Raw genomic sequence first — 17330 nt, 5'->3', positions numbered from 1 at the left:
TAAAAGACTGCAGGGAGAGCCCCAGGAGAAACAGGGAAGGTCCTAGAGAAAGGAAGCAGAGGCTGCAGGGAGGCCCTACAGCAACGAGGCTGAGCCGTGACAAAAACAGAGGAAACGCCAACAGAAAATGATGGCCAGGAGCTGGGAAAGGAGGAGATGTTCACAAGGACTTGGGAAAACCCTACCGAATGGCCTTTAGTTATGGCCACAGAGCTGAGGTACAGTAACCTACAAGGGGACTCAGCATGAGTAAGGATCAAGAAAACCCCTAGAGAAACAAGAGTCTGGAACAGAAAATTCAGTAACTTTTTAGCTTACAGTAACATTTCCACACTGGTAACTCATCTCTTGTGAGCTTTTATTTGAAGGACAATGAAGAACTGTCATACCCAAAACATTAAACTAATAGATCCTTCATGAAGTATCCATTTCAGAGTCGCTCAGTTAAGGAGCCATCCCAGGTACCTGCTGGATCATCCAGGTACGTCCTGCACACCAGCTGGGAAAGGAACTTCAAACCAGCTGGTCAGAGCTGCTGTTTCAGCAACACAAGCAACAGTTTTCAAGCAGTGGTCTGGTGTCAGGCACTGGGATGAGGTTCTCAGAGCTCCAGCACAGTGTTCTGAGCTTTTGGACAGCTCATTTTTCAGAAGGAGGCTTGTCATTAGGAACAAAGAATGATACCACACGCCTGAGCAGTCGAGTAACAGGAGGCAGATCCTCTTTGTATGTTACTTGTGTTGTCACTGTCAATCCAAAAGGATATTCTTTAGTGTGTACTTCCCTGCGGGTCCCTTGGTTTGTCTCGGGATCATTTTCATTCTCTAAGGAATAGAAAGGAGGTTAAGGGGAGGGGGGAGACAAAAAAGAGCACAGCAATAGAAATGTTTTATCTCTTCATCATGGCAAAACAGCAGCTACACAGGCATTCAGTATTCTTTTTCCTTTTCCTCACATTCTGAGGAATAGATAGCAAAGATTTGTTAACTGTGTAGCCAGAAAAAGTGATTTTCTAGAGTAGGCCAGATACCTGCAGTGGTACAGGCCAAGAATCTGTACTACAGCAGCTGTAACAACACGATTCCCAAGCTACCCACGTTAAAGCTAGCCCAAGAAGTCCAATGCAAACGCCTCTTAATTCCGCTGTCTGCCCACCCTGTCGGTAAAGAAATGTTTCTTAATGTCCAGCCTAATCCTGCCCCAGCACAGCTTTGACCCATTCCCACAGCTCAAATAAAAAGCAACAGGTTGGGAAGACTGCAATCCCCGTTCCTGTGAGCTGAGATAAAGCACAAGCTTCTCCGATCAACACGGGATTTCCCTTCCTTCAGCGGGGGCTCTCAGGGGGACAGGCGGACACCCGGGTCACTCAGCAGGCCCAAGGGGAGGCCGCGCTCCGCCAGCCGCACAGCCCGAAGCGCCTTGCCTTTCCCGGCCGGGAGAAGCGGCAGGATCGGGTCTGGAGGGGATCCCAACGCCTTTCCCGGCGGCCAGCAAAACCCAGGGCCCGCCCGCGGCCGAGCTCCCCTCAGGCAAGCCCCGCCCCGAGCACGCCCCGCCCCGGACACGACGCTCGCCGGACCAGGCCCTCCCTCAGCGAAGCCGCGGCCGCCTCCCCGCCTCCCCAGCCCGCGGAGGTGACCCCAGGCCCCTGTAGCGGTACCGGTAGCGCCTTTGTCCTGGCGGCTGTAGTAGATGAGGGCGCCCAGCGTGGTCCAGCCGCCCAGCGAGTAGACGAACGCTGCCCTGGCGTTCCACACGGCGGCGCGCGCCGGCTTCATCGCCTGACGGGTGCGGTGCCGCGCCCCGCCCACAATGGGGCACGCGCCGGAGGGCGGGGCGAGCGCGGGAAGGCGGGAAAAGGAGCCAAGAGCCGCCCACGGCACTGGCAGCGGGATTTGGGGACAGCAGTGCTCCTACCCGCGGTTATTTGTCATTAATACAGCCCCCTGGTTGCTAAGACACCCCTTAAGAACACTAGAAGTTAAGCTAAAGACTGTCAAAATCTCTCATTGGCTAAAACGCCTTTCAGCTCTAATTACAATGTGTGGGAAATGCAGAGTAAAGAGAATATAGACAGACAGGGATGCAAATAAATTAGACGGGAGAAGTAAAAAACTCTCCCTGAATGTTTATTTCGTGTAACAGTTAAAAGCCCTACTTTAAAAGAGAGAAAAGGAAATGTAAATAAATTGCTCCACTTCTGTCATCAACACGATCCATGTAAATCGTCTGTTCCTGCTGCTCAGTTTGATCAGTCACGATGCACTTGAAACTGCCAGCTTTTTTAAGTGGTCCATGAATACCTGTAGACTCACATCGTCTGTCAGAATTGGAGCTCCTGATTCCTGCAGAAAAAATAAAGAAATAATGAGCTTAAAGTACTGCTGTTAATGCAGGGGACTAACCAAAAGCAAATCACATGTCAGCACTCTGAACTAATTGCCTGCTAAATCAACCATCTTTTCTCCTGCAAAAGACAGATGCTACTCTTTGGCAACAGCACTGACATTATCCTCTAGTGCAATCTGAACTACTGCAGGGAAGTCTCTTCTTCCTAAAGCATTAGGAATTTTGGTGCCAAAAGCTCTACACAAACAATGTAAGAAAAGAGGATATAAAAGTCTAGCATTCTCAGCTAAATTAGATCTATATGTATCCATATGCTAGTTACTTTTTCCAGAATACTGAAAATACATGACATCCAGGCTTGCAAACTGTATTCTGATCATCCAGTGCTCCCCACCAGTGCTGTTATCAGCAACCATGATAAGGAACCAAGGACAAATGTAACACCACTCGTGGCCACATGGTGAGACAGGATGGCTACTGCACACACAAACATGTACATGTGTATTTTACAGCATTCCCAAACATGAGCAGCTCTTCCATGCTTACCTGGCCCCAGGCATAGAGGTTATTGTGGGTCTGAGAAGGATTCACTTTAGACAGGAGGAACCGGGCCTGTAAAGACAAAAGAGGAGTTTTGTAAAATGTCAGACCTGTCAGCTCCCTCAGCTCCATCCCAGTGTAGGTCCATGGCCAGCAATGTTCCTCTGCTTTTGCAAGGTACTAATTTAACTTAAGCAGGTTTCAAGTGCAGAAACAGCCCTGCTCCACAGACGACTTGTCTCCAAGGGGCACAGAGCACTCTGCTACAGCAGGCTGTGCTCGCCTGGCAGGGCAGCTCTGATTCCATGGGACAAGGCAAGTCACCAGCACTGTTCTCCCCATGCCACATCCCCTCTTCAGAAGAGGGTTCAGTGCAAGGCCAGTGTAACAGAGTCACATCAAAAATCAACACCAAATCTTTGGTTTGGAGCATCAGTTCCTGCCTCTTCACTGCTACAGACAAGCACAGTGCAACTGCAATTCCAGAAAGACCGAAAATAAGAACTATTTTATACCCTCATTCAGTGTCTGAGAATGAAGAAACAGATGATCAGTCATTCAGCATTACTATCCTAGCAAGCTAACTATAGACACATAACCAAGTCATTCCTTTCCCACATCTTTGGGGAATAAAAACATATTTAAGTCAGCTTTTCCGTTTTTTTCCACCCTCTGATTTCAAAAGCATATCCAGCAAGTGATTAGCTTATAAAAGACAGAGTTGTAGTAAAAGCTGATGAGAAAATATGCAAGCTCTGTACTTCAAAGAGCTAAATCACCACTGTAACTTACAGAACCATCCTTTCAGAAAAGCAGGATGAGCCATTTGAGGTAGGCAACAACAGGAAGAGTTCCTCCAGAAACTTCCTTACCTGACTGCCCCCGTGCTCCGTGTGGATGTAACGTGGCATTGGGAATCTGGTCTGCAAGATCTCCTGGGCATCATCCAGTGGGGCTTGCAGGAGGTGCTTGAAGTTTTCATATTCAGGCATGTCTTGGTATCCAGCTTTCTGCCACTGTGCAATAGTCTGTTGACAGCACAGGGAGAAGATGGAAACAGAGCACAGATGTCTGCAAACCTCCCTTTTTTATCCTGCATGTCTTAAGGCTGCAGAATGTTACAGGGAAAAATATACTTTCACTACTCTGGCTACAGCATTAGTCTCTGTCCCTGAACTTAAGCACAGGCACCCAACACAAAAGCTGGCAGCAATTTGTGCAGTGCAAGAGCAATTTGTTAAAAATCTTCAATATGTTTCAGCCTGTGCCAGCACAGCACAACAACAGAGCACTTATAAATCACTGACATTTTGAATCTGCCTTGGCCTTACAGTATTTTCAAGGTACCTATTGCATGTACCATATGTATGCAGCAATTGCTCTATACATATACAGGTCAGACATTTGGCTCTTCCCTTGTCTAAATATTACCCAGTTGCTGAGTGTCTTGTTCTGCAACAGAAGATAGAAACTCTTTAAGGTAACTCCAGAAGACTTTTAGAAAGGGCCAGTATCTAAGCACTTACCTCAGTCATGACAGAAGGAATATTCCAAAAACATCCAGTATTTAAAAGCAAAAACTGGAAAACTGCCTAACTGATTTCTCTAAGAGCAGCAGTAGCAGTATGTAAGTGTGAAAACCCTGCAAGCCAGTCTGTCACCTATCTGAAAATACTTGCAACTCTGTTAAAATATGTATCATCTTGTACTTCTGCCCTTATTCATTTCAAGTTTCTCTGGCCTTTTCCAAGCATGGTAAAGAACCACCTTCATGGCCATGCTAACGTAACAGCTGCTACTCAGTGCAGAACACATCTTTGTTAATTCCAGTATTATTTTCACTCTGACAGTGGTTGGGATTGTATTCCAACAGGCAGTATGTATATACCACATCATTATGCTGTGTGGGCTTTGCAAGAAGCTTATTTCATACTAACAGCAAAGCTGTTTGCATGCATGGCAGGAGGGAAGGAGTACAATCAGGGAAAGAGAACATGTCACTGTACCTCACCAAGGTAGATAACTATCTGGAAGAAAGTATCCATCAGGAGGATTCTGTCAGGGAGAATACTGCTGCTGTCCAAAAGCACTGGCTGGGGAGAAGAAAGAAGAGAGTCAGGCACCCCTAAACCCTCAGATCTCAGGATGCCAGACAGCAATTTATATGCCCATCCAAGTGTAATTTGATATGATCTTGAACAAAAGTATCTTGTCCTTTAATCATTAAAAAACCCAAAATCTATAGGGGACTTCTGGCTGAAATAGTATTACTCCAACTGAATAACCAATATTTTGGGTTGATTCACCTCTTCCTGGAAAACACAGACTCACCTCAGGAGGTCCATGGAAAGAATAAGCATAAAGGATGGGCTGGATCATAATGAGGGACTGAGTCAGATCCTGCCTGGCAAAGTGGTGCCGGTAATAAGAAGATTCATCTGGACTGTTATTGAAGACCTGCAGGAATGGGGAGCGTCGCAGGTGGAAGATGAACTGCACCAGAAAGAGAAGTGAGACAAGAAATGTCAGCCAAAGCTGCTAGAACTTTGCCAATAGCAATCTTTCTGAACAGTAAACTCTTTTCAAAAAAGTCTACCCCATATTAACTCCTTAGATTTCTTCCCTTATCAGTTTCTTGCAGGACTGAACCACAGGACAAGTCAATTAAATTAAATTAAATAAGCATCTGTTCCTTTGCTCCTGAATCTGATAAATAGTACAAGATGTTTCATCATCATTCACACTCACCCCTGCCCACTTTTCTCATAGCTGCAGAAAGTGACATTCTTACCTGAGGATACAAAGAAAATGATTCAGACAGCCTAAAGGAGTTGGGATCATCTTTGTTGTATTGTCCAAATTTCTGACACTGTTGGAAGCAAAATGGATATTTTGGTTATCCCTCTTTTTTTTCCTATTTCTTTCTTTTTTTTTTTTTTAGAATTAACACCATTTTTTCTGAAAGGGTACTCTCTGTTTTTAAACAATCAAGGCATGAACCTGACAAGAACATGTAATACAACATTTACAGGCTATTTTTCTTTAAGTCAGTGGTTTCTCTGTCTTACTGGAATGACAATGAAGACTCAATGTATTTATACATATATACAAATAAAACCTAGATTTGAAATTATCAAAAAAAATTAAAGAAATGGTGCTTCTACAGCACTAGCCTTTTTTTTTCCCCATTAAATCAGGGCTACTACATTACACCTAAACTGCTTTGTACACTATGGAAGAACACTTCTGCAGCAACTACTTCCTTGCAGAACAGCAGCAGACTGGCATTTCACCAACTGTTACACTGAAAATAAGCATCAATGGTTTTAGCAATTAAACTCTAAATGATCCCACCCTCATTTCAGCACACAGCATGCCCCTGTTTGTGCTTGTGCTCCAATCTCTATTTGAGTGGCCCTGTTTTTTTAGGGTCTGATGTGCTACATTGTGTTAGTACCAACTCCACATGGGTGTGTGGACGAGGCCAACACTGATTCAGGCAATGTGGGCTTGTGAAATTCAAAGCAAGAGACAGTACAGGTGTCAGAATTAATTCAGATTACAACCCTGAACTTGGCCCACATCTGAATGCTGTGTCCAGTTTAGGGCTCTCCAGTGCAAGACAGACATGGATATACTGGATTGGGTGTAGCAGAGGACACCAATCTAGTCAGGGGCTGGAGCATCTCATGAAGAAAGGCTGAAGAAGCTGGGTTTGTTCAGCCTGGTGAAGAATGGGATCAGGGAGTCAAATCCCTGCCTACCTGACTGGTAACTGAGAAAATGGAAATTCTGATTGAGAGATAGAAAAGAAAATCAGTGACTGTGATCAGACATTGGAACAGGCTGTCAAGAGAAGCAAAAGAAATCCCATCTTTGAAGATCTTCAAAACTCAACTGAACAAGACTTGGAGCAACCTGGTCTAACTTCAAAGCTGGCTCTACTTTTAGCAGGAAGGTTGAACCAGAGACCTTCCCAGCACCATTATTCTCTGTTTCACCATCCCTTATTCAATCTCAGGTTTAACCCTTTCAGCATGATGGGATGTTCACCTACCCCACCCCAAATTTGCTGATCACACTGGGTTCTGAGCTATCAGATACTACAGCTATGTGACCATGACCAGAACACAGACAAAGCAAGTCAATCCGAAAAAGATTGCTGTTGTCACTTCCATTTTTCCTGAAATCAAGAATGCCCCCAAGCTCAGTGTGTTGGTCTTACCAGCCTGATGAGCTGCCTGTCCAGCCAACGCAGAACATCAGGTCCCTCCTCAGACTCAGCCCTGTACACTCCCAGCCGAGCCATGAGCACTGCAGCTGCCTCCTGGTCAAACGCAGCCTCGATGTGCTGGAGCTGAGTCTGTGCATCTGCCCAGCTGCAGGGTTAGCAAAGGGTTAGTGCCACATGCATCCATGTGTGCCAATGTGTGCAACAAAAGGCCAGCAATTCCAGCACAGACTGGAGCTGAAGTTTCTGCCACTCTGCCAGAGGGCTGGCACAGGGTACTCACTTTCTGGCGATGGTGGTGACACGAATGCGCCTCTGTGTGCTGGAGTGTTGATAGTGAGTGACAAACTGCACTGCCCCTCTGCCTCCCTGAGGGATGGGTGCATTGTGCTGCAAATGAAACAAGGCCAGCCTTCAAAATGTGATGGCTTTTCCATAACTCTTCCCAACTGTAACAAGCCCACACAGCACACAAAAGAAAGAGACACGCACAAACAATTTCTGAGATTATTTCCCCATCACAAAACATTCGGTTGCTTTGCTACCATCCTCCTGCAACACAGGATGGCATTGCATTTTCTGGCCCTGTAACAAGTAGTATCATGTGTGAAAAAGAGAAGCCAGGACTGACCTGATTTACCACTTCAAAGTAAATGGCCAGAGTTGTACTGGGATCCAAACTACAGATTTTCCATTGAGATGTTCCTCCAATTCCAAGCTCCTGCACAGAATCAAAAAGAAAGCTGCAATTTTTCTCTAGCAGCAGGAAAGGTAAGCTCATGTTAAACTCTGATCAGAGGTACAAGTAATGGCAGGCCTTCTAGATTCCTTATCTTTTGGGTGTGAATGAAGTTACTGAAGGCCACACAGTTAAAAGAAAGCCTTATGGAGCAAGAATTTAGTCTAGCAAAGACTGTCATTTCCTAGGGGTGTTTCCAAACTGTTCTTCTCTTTGAAAACTCTGACATTCTAGCTGAGCTGTAGGTCTAGACAGGAACTTTGCATTGTTTATTTACTTATTTATTAAAGAGTTTTCCATGTCGGGAACTTACATTTTCAGAGACACATGGCCCTTTAGCATTCAGGGATATACATGGTCCAATGGCTCCTGCAATTTTCAGCTCCCTAGAGGTCTAGAGCAAGGTAAAAAAAAAAGTTTGAGTGTTTTTTAATCAAGTCAGTCAAATAGAATACACATGGTCTAAATCAGCTTTGATGAGATGGTGCTTTCCCAGACCACCTCCTGCTACAACTAGTGAAGGTAAGAGAACCTACAGAGCCACGTTTTAATAATGAAGACATATCTATGTAGATGAGACAGTATGAAATGCTCCTTGCTGAGTGAGGAGAGGCTGTGCTCAGCTGCTTTAAAATAAAACAACAAAAAAAAACCCAAAACCAACAACAACAACAACAAAAAAGCAGCAAAACAAAACCCACAAACTTACTAAACTTCCAAATAAAAATCCCTCCAGAACAATGCTTCTCCCAAGGAAGCACTACATCTGACCTCAAACACGGAGGCTTTTTGAAACCCCAAACACCCCAGAGACTGAAACTGACTTTTGAATCAACAGCACTTGTATTTCCCCATTACTGTTATCCAGTCAAAGTCATCTCTCACCTTCACATCCAGATTTGCACCAAAAGCCATCCGAAATTCCCCATTGTACCCTTTGCTAAACACGCGCTGGAAGGTCTGCTTGAAGAGAGAAGTGTTGAAGGAGTCTCCCATCACCATGTGTCCTCTGGGAAAAAAAAAAATGATACAAGAGGGAAGTGAAGCAACTGAGAACTAGAAGTACAAAGGATACATCCCTGCTCCTCTGACATGCAAACACATGCAGTTACTGCTTTAGAGCATGCCTTTGCATAGGCAGTATTCACAGCAGGGAGCGCAGATTCATGGAAGCCACACAGGTTAGTGCTCCATCTTTGTCAGCTTGCTTCCTCAATTATACTTCTTGCCGTTGCTTTGGCTGCCTTCACAATGTTCACATTCCAACAGTTAGAAACTCTGGAAAGCTCTTTGCTCAGCCTGCTTTCCCTGGGCAGGGCTGGAACCAGCCACACTGCACCACGGGTGGCTGCACCATTGCAGCATGTGGAAGGTGCATGGGTCTGTGCTGGGCCTCCTCTGTGTCCTGGCAAACCCAAGCTTGACCAGATTCAGCTCAGTAACACAACCAAAGGGTCAAACAATCTCTCTGCTCCCTGCTGAGCCCTGAGGGATTATTTACTAACACCTTGCACTTGCAGTAAGACATGCCAAGTCCCCAAAAGGCCTGGTTTAGCACACAGCTGTCCTCACAGAGACCATTTTCAGCAATATGGAACACAGGCATTTACCCCTTAGAGATGTCACTTAAAACTGGACCCAGGGAAATCAAGAATCCCTGGAGAAAGCATAAGCAAGCTGTTAAGCAGAGAAAACTTGGCCCACACAAGGAAAGCTTCTACCCACCATCAAGTTTTCTAACAGCAGTGCTAATTCACATGCTGCTTTGAGACTCCAGAAATGTGGACTGGGATCAGGTGAGGCTTGCCATATAATTCCTGGCAAATTCAAACCACAGTTTAGAACAGAACGATAGAAAACCCTTTTGCCCTGATAGCAAACTTAACTGCTTTCTGAACCATTCTCCCCCTCCAAATAAAAAAAAAAAAAAAAAAAACCAATGCAGGTTCCAGCTGTGTGCTGCCCTGCTGTGAACATACCCAGTGAGGTTTGCACAGCACTTCATCTCCAGCAGCCCAGTCTGGTCCAGAGCACAGGCGTAGATGTCGATGCAGTGCCCGTTGGCTGCAGAGCGGTTGGCCAGAGTCTCGTAGTGCTGGGAACACACACAGGGGTTAGGAGGCTGCAATGTGCAGGATTTCTGCTGCTCCCCAGCTCTCCCTTCTAGGATGAGGGATGCACTTGGATGAGCCTGAGTTTATGGTCTCAAACACAGACAATGCATAAATCACATGGGATCATCTAGCCTGGGATGACTTAGAAGAAACCCAAAGATTTCCAGGTGATAGTTAAGAGAACATCCTGCTTTCTCTAAGCTAACAGTGACATTTCGTATCTGACATTTTTACTATTTTAATGGTTGTTTTATATGTCAAGAAGACAAAGGAGGCTTTCTGGAAATGACCAATTCTTGGGAGACAGGCTTTTTCCAGCCCAGAAGGAGATACAATGATATGGATGAACAAATGCTAAGAAACAACAGTGAAACAATACCTTCTTCTCTGAGAAGACACAAGACCATGATGGAGAACTAACTCAGAGGAAGCTTTTTTACCCTTCCTTTGACCATCCTCATAATTTAACATACACAAAGATTCAGGTATTTCAAGGACAACTGTGCAACCCATGTAGTGTTCTGACACCCCATTCAGTTTTAGCTTTTAAACACACTCAACATGCATTAGCACCTACTTTGGTGGCCTTCTTCATGAACCTTGCATTATCCTTCTCTATGTCATGCCAGGAACGGATGGGAGTTTTCAGTTCATCTCCCACCACCATGCCTGGCCCTTGTGTTGGTGGCCCACCTGTGAACAGCATTATTCTGGCTCCTGTGTTTGGAAATGTGCCCTAAAATAAAAACAAAGACTTATATCAGAAGGAAGGACAAGGAAAAAAAAGGGAAACTGATTAAATGGCAACAATGCTTTCTTTAGAGAAGGGTCTGCATGTGCTTCTGCAATGTCAGTAGGGACCTGTCCCTGCTAGAGGCCACCTTGATAAATAGTGATGCATTTCCTGACAGTCACAGTACTCAGAAAAAGTTTAAACTCAAACTATGTCAAGCTTCATGTCTTCAAAACAGGAAGCAGGCAGTTTCTGTTCTCTTTACTTATATCTTAGATGACACTCAGATAAATCCAGTGCATAGTATCACCTCTTGTGTGGCAATACACACAAGAATCAGAGACCTTCAAACACCTACATTTTAAACACATAAATTTTACCATTTAGCTGAAACCTTCCAGCCCATTCTACATTAGCTGGTGCTAACAGAGCTCAAATGTCAGCAGAGACAAACTGCAGCTCTGCACCCCAGTGTAACCCAGCTGCACTGACACTCATCTCAGCATGCATTGCCATGTGCTTACTTTGACCTGCTCATCTCAAACAACAGCATTAAAAGTACCTCCAATAAGCCAACTGCAATGGAAAGAGCCACTCCAGTAGAACGTAAAGGTCTCTTTCCCTGGGTCACTGGCCATGGGTCCCTTTGCAGCTCTCCAAGCAGATCTGTTAAATTCATGTCAATCTTATGCACGGGCTGTAGAAACCTGCAAAAATTCAAATTCAATGTTTTCCTGCTTCTAAGTTCAGAGAAGGAAAAAAAGTGCCTCTTTGTTCCTGGCACACATAAATTGCACTGAGCAGTAATTAGAAGTAAAAAAAACATGCAGCAGGTTGCCTTCTTACATCCAAACTTTCCAAGATAAACAAGCCTGTGCAAAATAAAAAATTTGATCAAAGCAAGATATCAGGAACTGATAAGAAGGCAAAGTCACATAAACAGGAAAGAACTTTAAAGGTGATTTAGTTTGCTCAAACACATGAGAGCTGCCACTGAATAAGAGGAGCTGAGAAGGAGAAAACTGTGTTCAACAGAGGAAAATAACTGTGATAAGACAATACCATTTAAATCTTCTTTCCATTTTTGGGAAACCCAGGGTTAGAAGAGTGACTACAGCCACAAAGGGGCATAGAACATCTTCCCTGCTGTGTGCTGTGCTGGTGAAGCTTACCTGCTGGAAATAACAGGTTGCTCTGGAGTTTGAAGAGGTCTTCCCTGTTGCATGGGGACAGCTGGCCTTGAAAGCCCAAGCATATCCTAGAGAACAGTAAACAGGAAGCAGAGATGTACTACTCAAATACGAAACAAATTATTTATTATTTAATATACCCTGAGGTCTGCAATACTGCAGCATTAAATATATTTAAATCCATAAAATTATTAATCTTTGCATTGCCATTAGGAATGGATCAATGGGTCCATTATGTGAGATACACAAACTCAATCCTGAATGAGCTTCTAAGAAATTTACAGAGGCAAAACGACAGGACAGATACTGGGAGGACAACAGGCTCACAGTTATGAGCCTTCCTTTCTCTGGAAGAGCCCAAGAGAGCTGAGAGGTTCAAGTCCCTGGCCTGAGGGGTGGCAGAGCACACCTGGATTTGCTTGGCTGTCAGGTCCTTGGTGCCCCGGAACACGTAGCTCTTGGAAATCCCTTCACAGCTCAGCTCGTGAACCTGGACCATCCTGCCAAAAGTGATGAGCCCCACCAGGGCATCAGGAGGCAGCAGGCTCAGGGACATCTGCAGGGACTCCTTCAGGGCCTGCAAATCCTCCTCTTCCAAGCACGTGTCCACAACATACAGGAAGATCAATGGTGTCTGCGGCCCTCGCTGATGTGGGAAGAAATGACACTTTATAAAACCCCCAGCCAAGGAATAAAATTAGCCCCTTCTTAAGCACCTTGCAGATATTATTTATTTGCATTATCCTAAGAAAATTTCACACATATATCATCTGTCACAAACAAGACAATCCTAGGGGCTTCAAACTCGCCTGTGATTCATTTACCTGCACTATATATTCAATTGTTGAAAACTGAGGCATAAGCTCTGCTGGTTGGTTGACTTCAGAAATGCCTGCATATGCTGGGGGGAACTGAAAAAGAGAACAAAAAATTAGGACAAGGAAGTTGCAGGACAAAAATGTAAGGCTCTCCCTCTGCAGTACAGAGCCTGCCCTGCTGATGATGTGGTTATTCAACTCTTTACTTACTGCCACTGCAATGACCTGATTAATTCCTGACAATAAACCCCCAGTGCAGTTCTCCTAAGCACAGAAAACAAGTGGCCAGCAGGATGGACAGCTGCTCAGTCCAGTGTAAATAAAAGGTAGGCTACAGCAGCAACAATGTATTAGTTGAAATTCTTTTAGCCACAGTTTCTTGTGGCAAAAGTCTACTCAAATCTAATGAATTTCATAGTCTGCAAGAATAGTAAATATCAAATGCAAGCAACACACTGAAACACATGGAACAAAACAGCATTTTTATCTCCTTCCTATACCTTGCATGCCAGTAAAATCACTGGCAAAACTGCACTGAAAATAGACAAGATGTCAGGTAAAGCAGACTGCACTCTGGCCTGGGTTTAGCAAGACAAAAAGGCCAAAGAAAGGGATCTAGAGAAGTGGAATTTATGCTTAATGTCCAGGGAAGGCCATCAATAAAATGTTCACTGAAAAGGTGGAAGGGCTGATTCTTTTTCCAACTTACCTGGTTTCTCTGGAAGCAGAAGTTACAAGCCCAAAGCTTGGCCCGATAGTCAACTTGGCTGCAAGGGAAAGATGAGGCATTACTGTGACTTCAGGAACAATTTTACAACACCGTTCAGAATTAATTCATTAATCTATGTTGGTTCACTGCACTGAGACAGAAACAGACACTCCAGCTTAAACAGCAAGTGGTTTAGGCACTCAGACACTTGTTCTATTACCATGAAGTTCATTAGCTCATCCACCCCTGCCATTTCCAGGCTTGTAGGCATGATGGGCTACTGACAGCTCTCCAAAGCTTAGCCCTTGGCAGACACAGACTTGGGTCGACTCATTCTTTCACTACAGTTAGGCTTATCTCATTGTCTTATTGTTTGTGCAGCTGTATGTAGCACACAAGTGCTCCAGTCACAGAGCAGCAGGAGCCATCCACCCAGATCCTGTGCAAACACGGAACAAACAGGCTGTTCCCTGTCCCACAGAGTTTACTCTCCTCAGCCCATTACAACATCCTGCTAGTGAGGGATGCCTTGCCACGTTCTTACTCCATGGCTTTGATCTCATTTCACTTCCTCTTACTGGCATTCCCTGCTTTTGCTCAGCCCAAAACCATGCTCCAAGAAGGCATGATCATGTGATTTTGGGAATGAGATAATTCCTCTGAAGTTACTTCATGGTGCTCATGCTGGAACTGACCTACAAACATCAGGATGTGTAGGAAGCAGGAAAACAACTGAACATCACAGTCCAGAGGACAGTATCAGTATAATAGGCATCTTTGTTTTTTATGAGTTTCCTCATTCACCCAAAATTCTCTGGGATGGTGAGAGGATTCTCTGCCTTAACAACCTCCCCAAAGACCCTCCTGTCTGCTCTGGTCTTGCCATCTCTAGTAACAGGCATATTGATGTATGTAATTTAACAAGCCCACCAATCTAAATGAAAGAGGCTGCCAGGCACCGAGCAGAGAAAAAGGGGAATAAGGAAGTAGTGAAATTCAGACAAAAATTAGGTACTATCCAGCCTCTCCTCACATCCCCAGCCAAGCAATTCCTACCAGAGTGGGTTGAGCACAGCTTTGCAGGTCGGCCTGCTGCAAAGCACTGGCTCATACTGCACGGGGGGCAGGTCCAGACGCTCCTTCAGCGGGGTCAGGAGACAGGCCAGGGGCACAACCATCCTTGTGGCCTCCAGCCTGCTGGAAGGCCACACGTTCCAGCTGAAGCGCACTCCGTCACGCTCCTCATTCTGCTGGATGAACTCCAGGTACGTCGCCATGGCCCTGCAGAAGCTCTGGAAGGACAAAAGAAGGCACCTTCAGGCTGCAGCCACGTGTGTGGACAGCGGGCCTGAAAAGGAGCTCAGCAGATCAACTACAGGTGGTGGGGCACAAGACACTGCAGGACAAAGCCAAGACAGTACAATGAATTAATCCCATTATCAAATGAACCATGTGACTCCGTTAATCTCTTCTGTCCAGGGCTCTCATCAACATTACAGCCAATTAAAACACCACCAAATCCAACAAAGAAAGCTGACACTCAAAGTCAGAATGCAAGGGTTTGTTGTTTTTTTCTTATGATCCAGATTTAACCAACCAGCCTCATGCTGGTCTCAAGGCACTCCTGCCTGACTGGGTCAGTAAAGGAAAACAGGCCAGATTTGCAACACATCCTGGGGCCTTCAGCTGAAACATTACAAGGAGAAAAGGAGGCCAAGTCTGAGAGCAAAACAATCACAAATGGCACCAGGCTGCCAGCCTGACCTGCTTACAAAGGGGAAGAAGTACATGACAAAATATCAAAAAAGGTCTTTTGTGATTTTCAGACACCCACTGTGCATGGCACCATTGTCTCACTGCCAGTAAGGAAGGAATTGAGAGGCCAGCAGACTTCAGAAAACATCAAGGAGGAATATCCCCAGCACAACAGAGGAGCCACTCGCTGTGCTGCCTTACTAAACTCTCCAAAGTAAGACACAAACAAGAGCTTCCTACCTATCACTACCTTTGATTTCTCTGAGAAAGGCAACGGCAAGCCTACCAAAACCTCACTTGTCAAATCCAGACCACAAACACAGCACTAGCAGCAATTCACAGAGCCAAAAGCAGCAGCTCCACAACCTGCTTCAGACAAGGGAATTCAGAGGTTCACCTACAGCTGAGGATGCTCCAGGATTACCTTACTCTTGGTCCTCACTGTAGGTGGATATTCAGGAGGGCCACAAGCAGGAGAAATCAGAGGCATCACTTCCCCTCAGAGGGAAAGTTTTGGTGTAACATTTTCCTACAGAAGTCCAAACTCACTGACATTTTCTTCATCCTTGCTATTAAGGATGTAAATCAAGCCTAGGGAGAACTGCCCTATACTTCCACCCTCCTCTCTGGATGGACAAACAGAAGGGCTCACAATGCATCTCCACCACAAATAGGTGGGGTAAAAGCTAGAGCCGAGTCTGCCTGTAAAAGATCCTGCACATCAGAACACTAAGAAAACGTTTGACATCGCAGGTATGCAGCACCGCCACAGGGCAAATTTATCCCATGTTCTTCCAACCATAGCCCAGCACCACCTCCCTGCCTCAGGCAGAGCCCCGGTTGCCGTGCTGGGTTTGGCATGGGCTGTGGCCCCGCTTTGGGCTCAGGACAGCAAGGAGGCATAATGACCCAGCTGCTGCGCTTGGCACGGCTGCAGGGGACACACAGCCCCCCAGTGCAGCCATAGGTGCCACCTCCGCCCCCAGACCACTGATTGCCAGCGCGGCCTCAGGCAAAGCACTGACCCCCTGCACCGCTGACCCCCCAGCACAGCCACAGGGGACACGACTGACCCCAGTCCTGCCCTGGGGGACACTGCCGATCCCCAGCCCGGGCAGAGCTGCAGGGGACACTGCCAAGCCCCCGTGCTGCTCTGTGCGACACTGCTGACCCCCATGCCAGCACCGCGGCAGGGGACACCGCTGACCACGCTCAGCACCCTGCCGGGGACACCACTGACCGCCCCCCAGCCCCTCCTCTAGGGGACACCCTTGGCCCCCCAGCACCCCTCAGAGGGGACGCCCCTGAGCACTGCCCCCTCCCAGGGGCCACCGCTGCCCCCCAGACCCTCCCCTCAGGGCACACGGAGCCGCCGCCGCTCCCGCTGCGCCCCGCCGCTCCCACCTGCCCGCGCCGCGCAGCGCCGCTCCCTCCCGGCACGCCCCGCGCGCCCGGCAAGGCCACCTCAGCGGTGCGCGCTGCCCTCAGCCAACATGGCGGCGGTGGCACAGCCGCCCCTTCCCCGGTGAGGCTACGCCGCCATCTTGGCTAAGGGCAAGCTACGCCGCCACTCTAAAGGAGGGGAGCGGTGTGCCCCTAACAAACATGGCGGGGCGGCGGCGTCAGGGACGCCATCTTGGTTAAGGGCGGCAGGTTCCGCGTTGGAATGGTGACGGACTGGGTGTCCCTGCGGAATGAGTGACGCGATTCCGCGTTCCTGCTGTGGCACGGCGTGAGGGAAGCAGCTCTCCCCTCAAGGGGTGCGGCTGCCGTGTTCAGCAGGGAGCATGGAACCTCCTGGGAAGAGGATATCAGTAACACTCCACTGATAACGCAGACATTTTTGAAAGAAATAAACCGCAAGCCGCAGGCAGCATCGCCTTTGTGTCAGTTCCCGGCTCTTCTCTCGGGCTGGTGTGCCCGGGCACCTCGGCCCAGCAAAACACACCAGGCAAAGTCATGAGGCCACCCAGGCCAGCAGCCAGGCAGGGACAATGCACTGGATTTCCCTCCAACTCTGTTCCTAGAGCAAGCTTTACCCCCACATCTGCTTCCGGCTGCACTGCTTCATCCCTCTGCCAGGAAATCTGTGCCTGCAAAGACCCCTGGAGAGGAGAAATCCAGCGATGGACAATCTTCTGGGCGCCTG

The 17330-nt window shown here is 46.8% G+C and overlaps 2 protein-coding genes across 3 annotated transcripts; both read right to left on the bottom strand.

Moving 5' to 3' along the window:
- Positions 1-493: 493 nt before the first annotated feature.
- On the bottom strand, positions 494-1818 carry SMIM26 (small integral membrane protein 26). Its single transcript, XM_085054556.1, has 2 exons — positions 1664-1818; positions 494-824 (listed from the first exon to the last, which is right to left on the bottom strand). The coding sequence occupies exons 1-2, from the start codon at positions 1779-1781 to the stop codon at positions 640-642; spliced, it is 303 nt and encodes a 100-aa protein (XP_084910682.1). The 5' UTR covers positions 1782-1818; the 3' UTR covers positions 494-639.
- A 269-nt stretch (positions 1819-2087) lies between these two features.
- SEC23B (SEC23 homolog B, COPII component) lies at positions 2088-16723 on the bottom strand. Of its 2 annotated transcripts, none has more exons than XM_085054545.1 (20): positions 16586-16723; positions 14483-14718; positions 13427-13484; positions 12724-12810; positions 12309-12545; positions 11882-11967; positions 11272-11416; positions 10554-10712; positions 9842-9957; positions 8748-8871; positions 8176-8256; positions 7755-7844; positions 7407-7513; positions 7118-7271; positions 5684-5761; positions 5224-5385; positions 4899-4985; positions 3765-3920; positions 2899-2964; positions 2088-2348 (listed from the first exon to the last, which is right to left on the bottom strand). In XM_085054545.1, exons 2-20 carry the CDS (start codon positions 14701-14703, stop codon positions 2259-2261), a joined length of 2304 nt encoding a protein of 767 aa, XP_084910671.1. In that variant the 5' UTR covers positions 14704-14718; positions 16586-16723; the 3' UTR covers positions 2088-2258. The 2 variants fall into 2 exon arrangements, with proteins under 2 accessions (XP_084910671.1, XP_084910670.1); XM_085054544.1 differs by lacking the exon at positions 16586-16723 and adding an exon at positions 15606-16167.
- Between the last annotated feature and the right edge of the window lie 607 nt (positions 16724-17330).

This window comes from Lichenostomus cassidix, chromosome 3, assembly GCF_008360975.1.
Source record: "Lichenostomus cassidix isolate B80296 chromosome 3, HeHo_3.0, whole genome shotgun sequence".
Lineage (NCBI taxonomy): Eukaryota > Metazoa > Chordata > Aves > Passeriformes > Meliphagidae > Lichenostomus > Lichenostomus cassidix.
The sequence above is the reverse complement of the archived record's forward strand: the minus strand, read 5'-3'. Positions and strand labels throughout refer to the sequence as shown.

Bases quoted from the DNA above. Each gene is read 5' to 3' on its own strand.
- SMIM26 (XM_085054556.1), bottom strand. From the start codon at position 1,781: ATGAAGCCGGCGCGCGCCGCCGTGTGGAACGCCAGGGCAGCGTTCGTC. The intron at 825-1,663 runs GTACCGCTACAG...TCTATTCCTTAG, and splicing joins CCAGGACAAAGGCGCTACCG to AGAATGAAAATGATCCCGAG.
- SEC23B (XM_085054544.1), bottom strand. From the start codon at position 15,671: ATGCCTCTGATTTCTCCTGCTTGTGGCCCTCCTGAATATCCACCTACA. The intron at 12,811-13,426 runs GTAAGTTGGAAA...TCTCTTTTTCAG, and splicing joins TCTGCTTCCAGAGAAACCAG to TTCCCCCCAGCATATGCAGG. The intron at 2,349-2,898 runs GTAAGCATGGAA...TTTTTTCTGCAG, and splicing joins ACCTCTATGCCTGGGGCCAG to GAATCAGGAGCTCCAATTCT.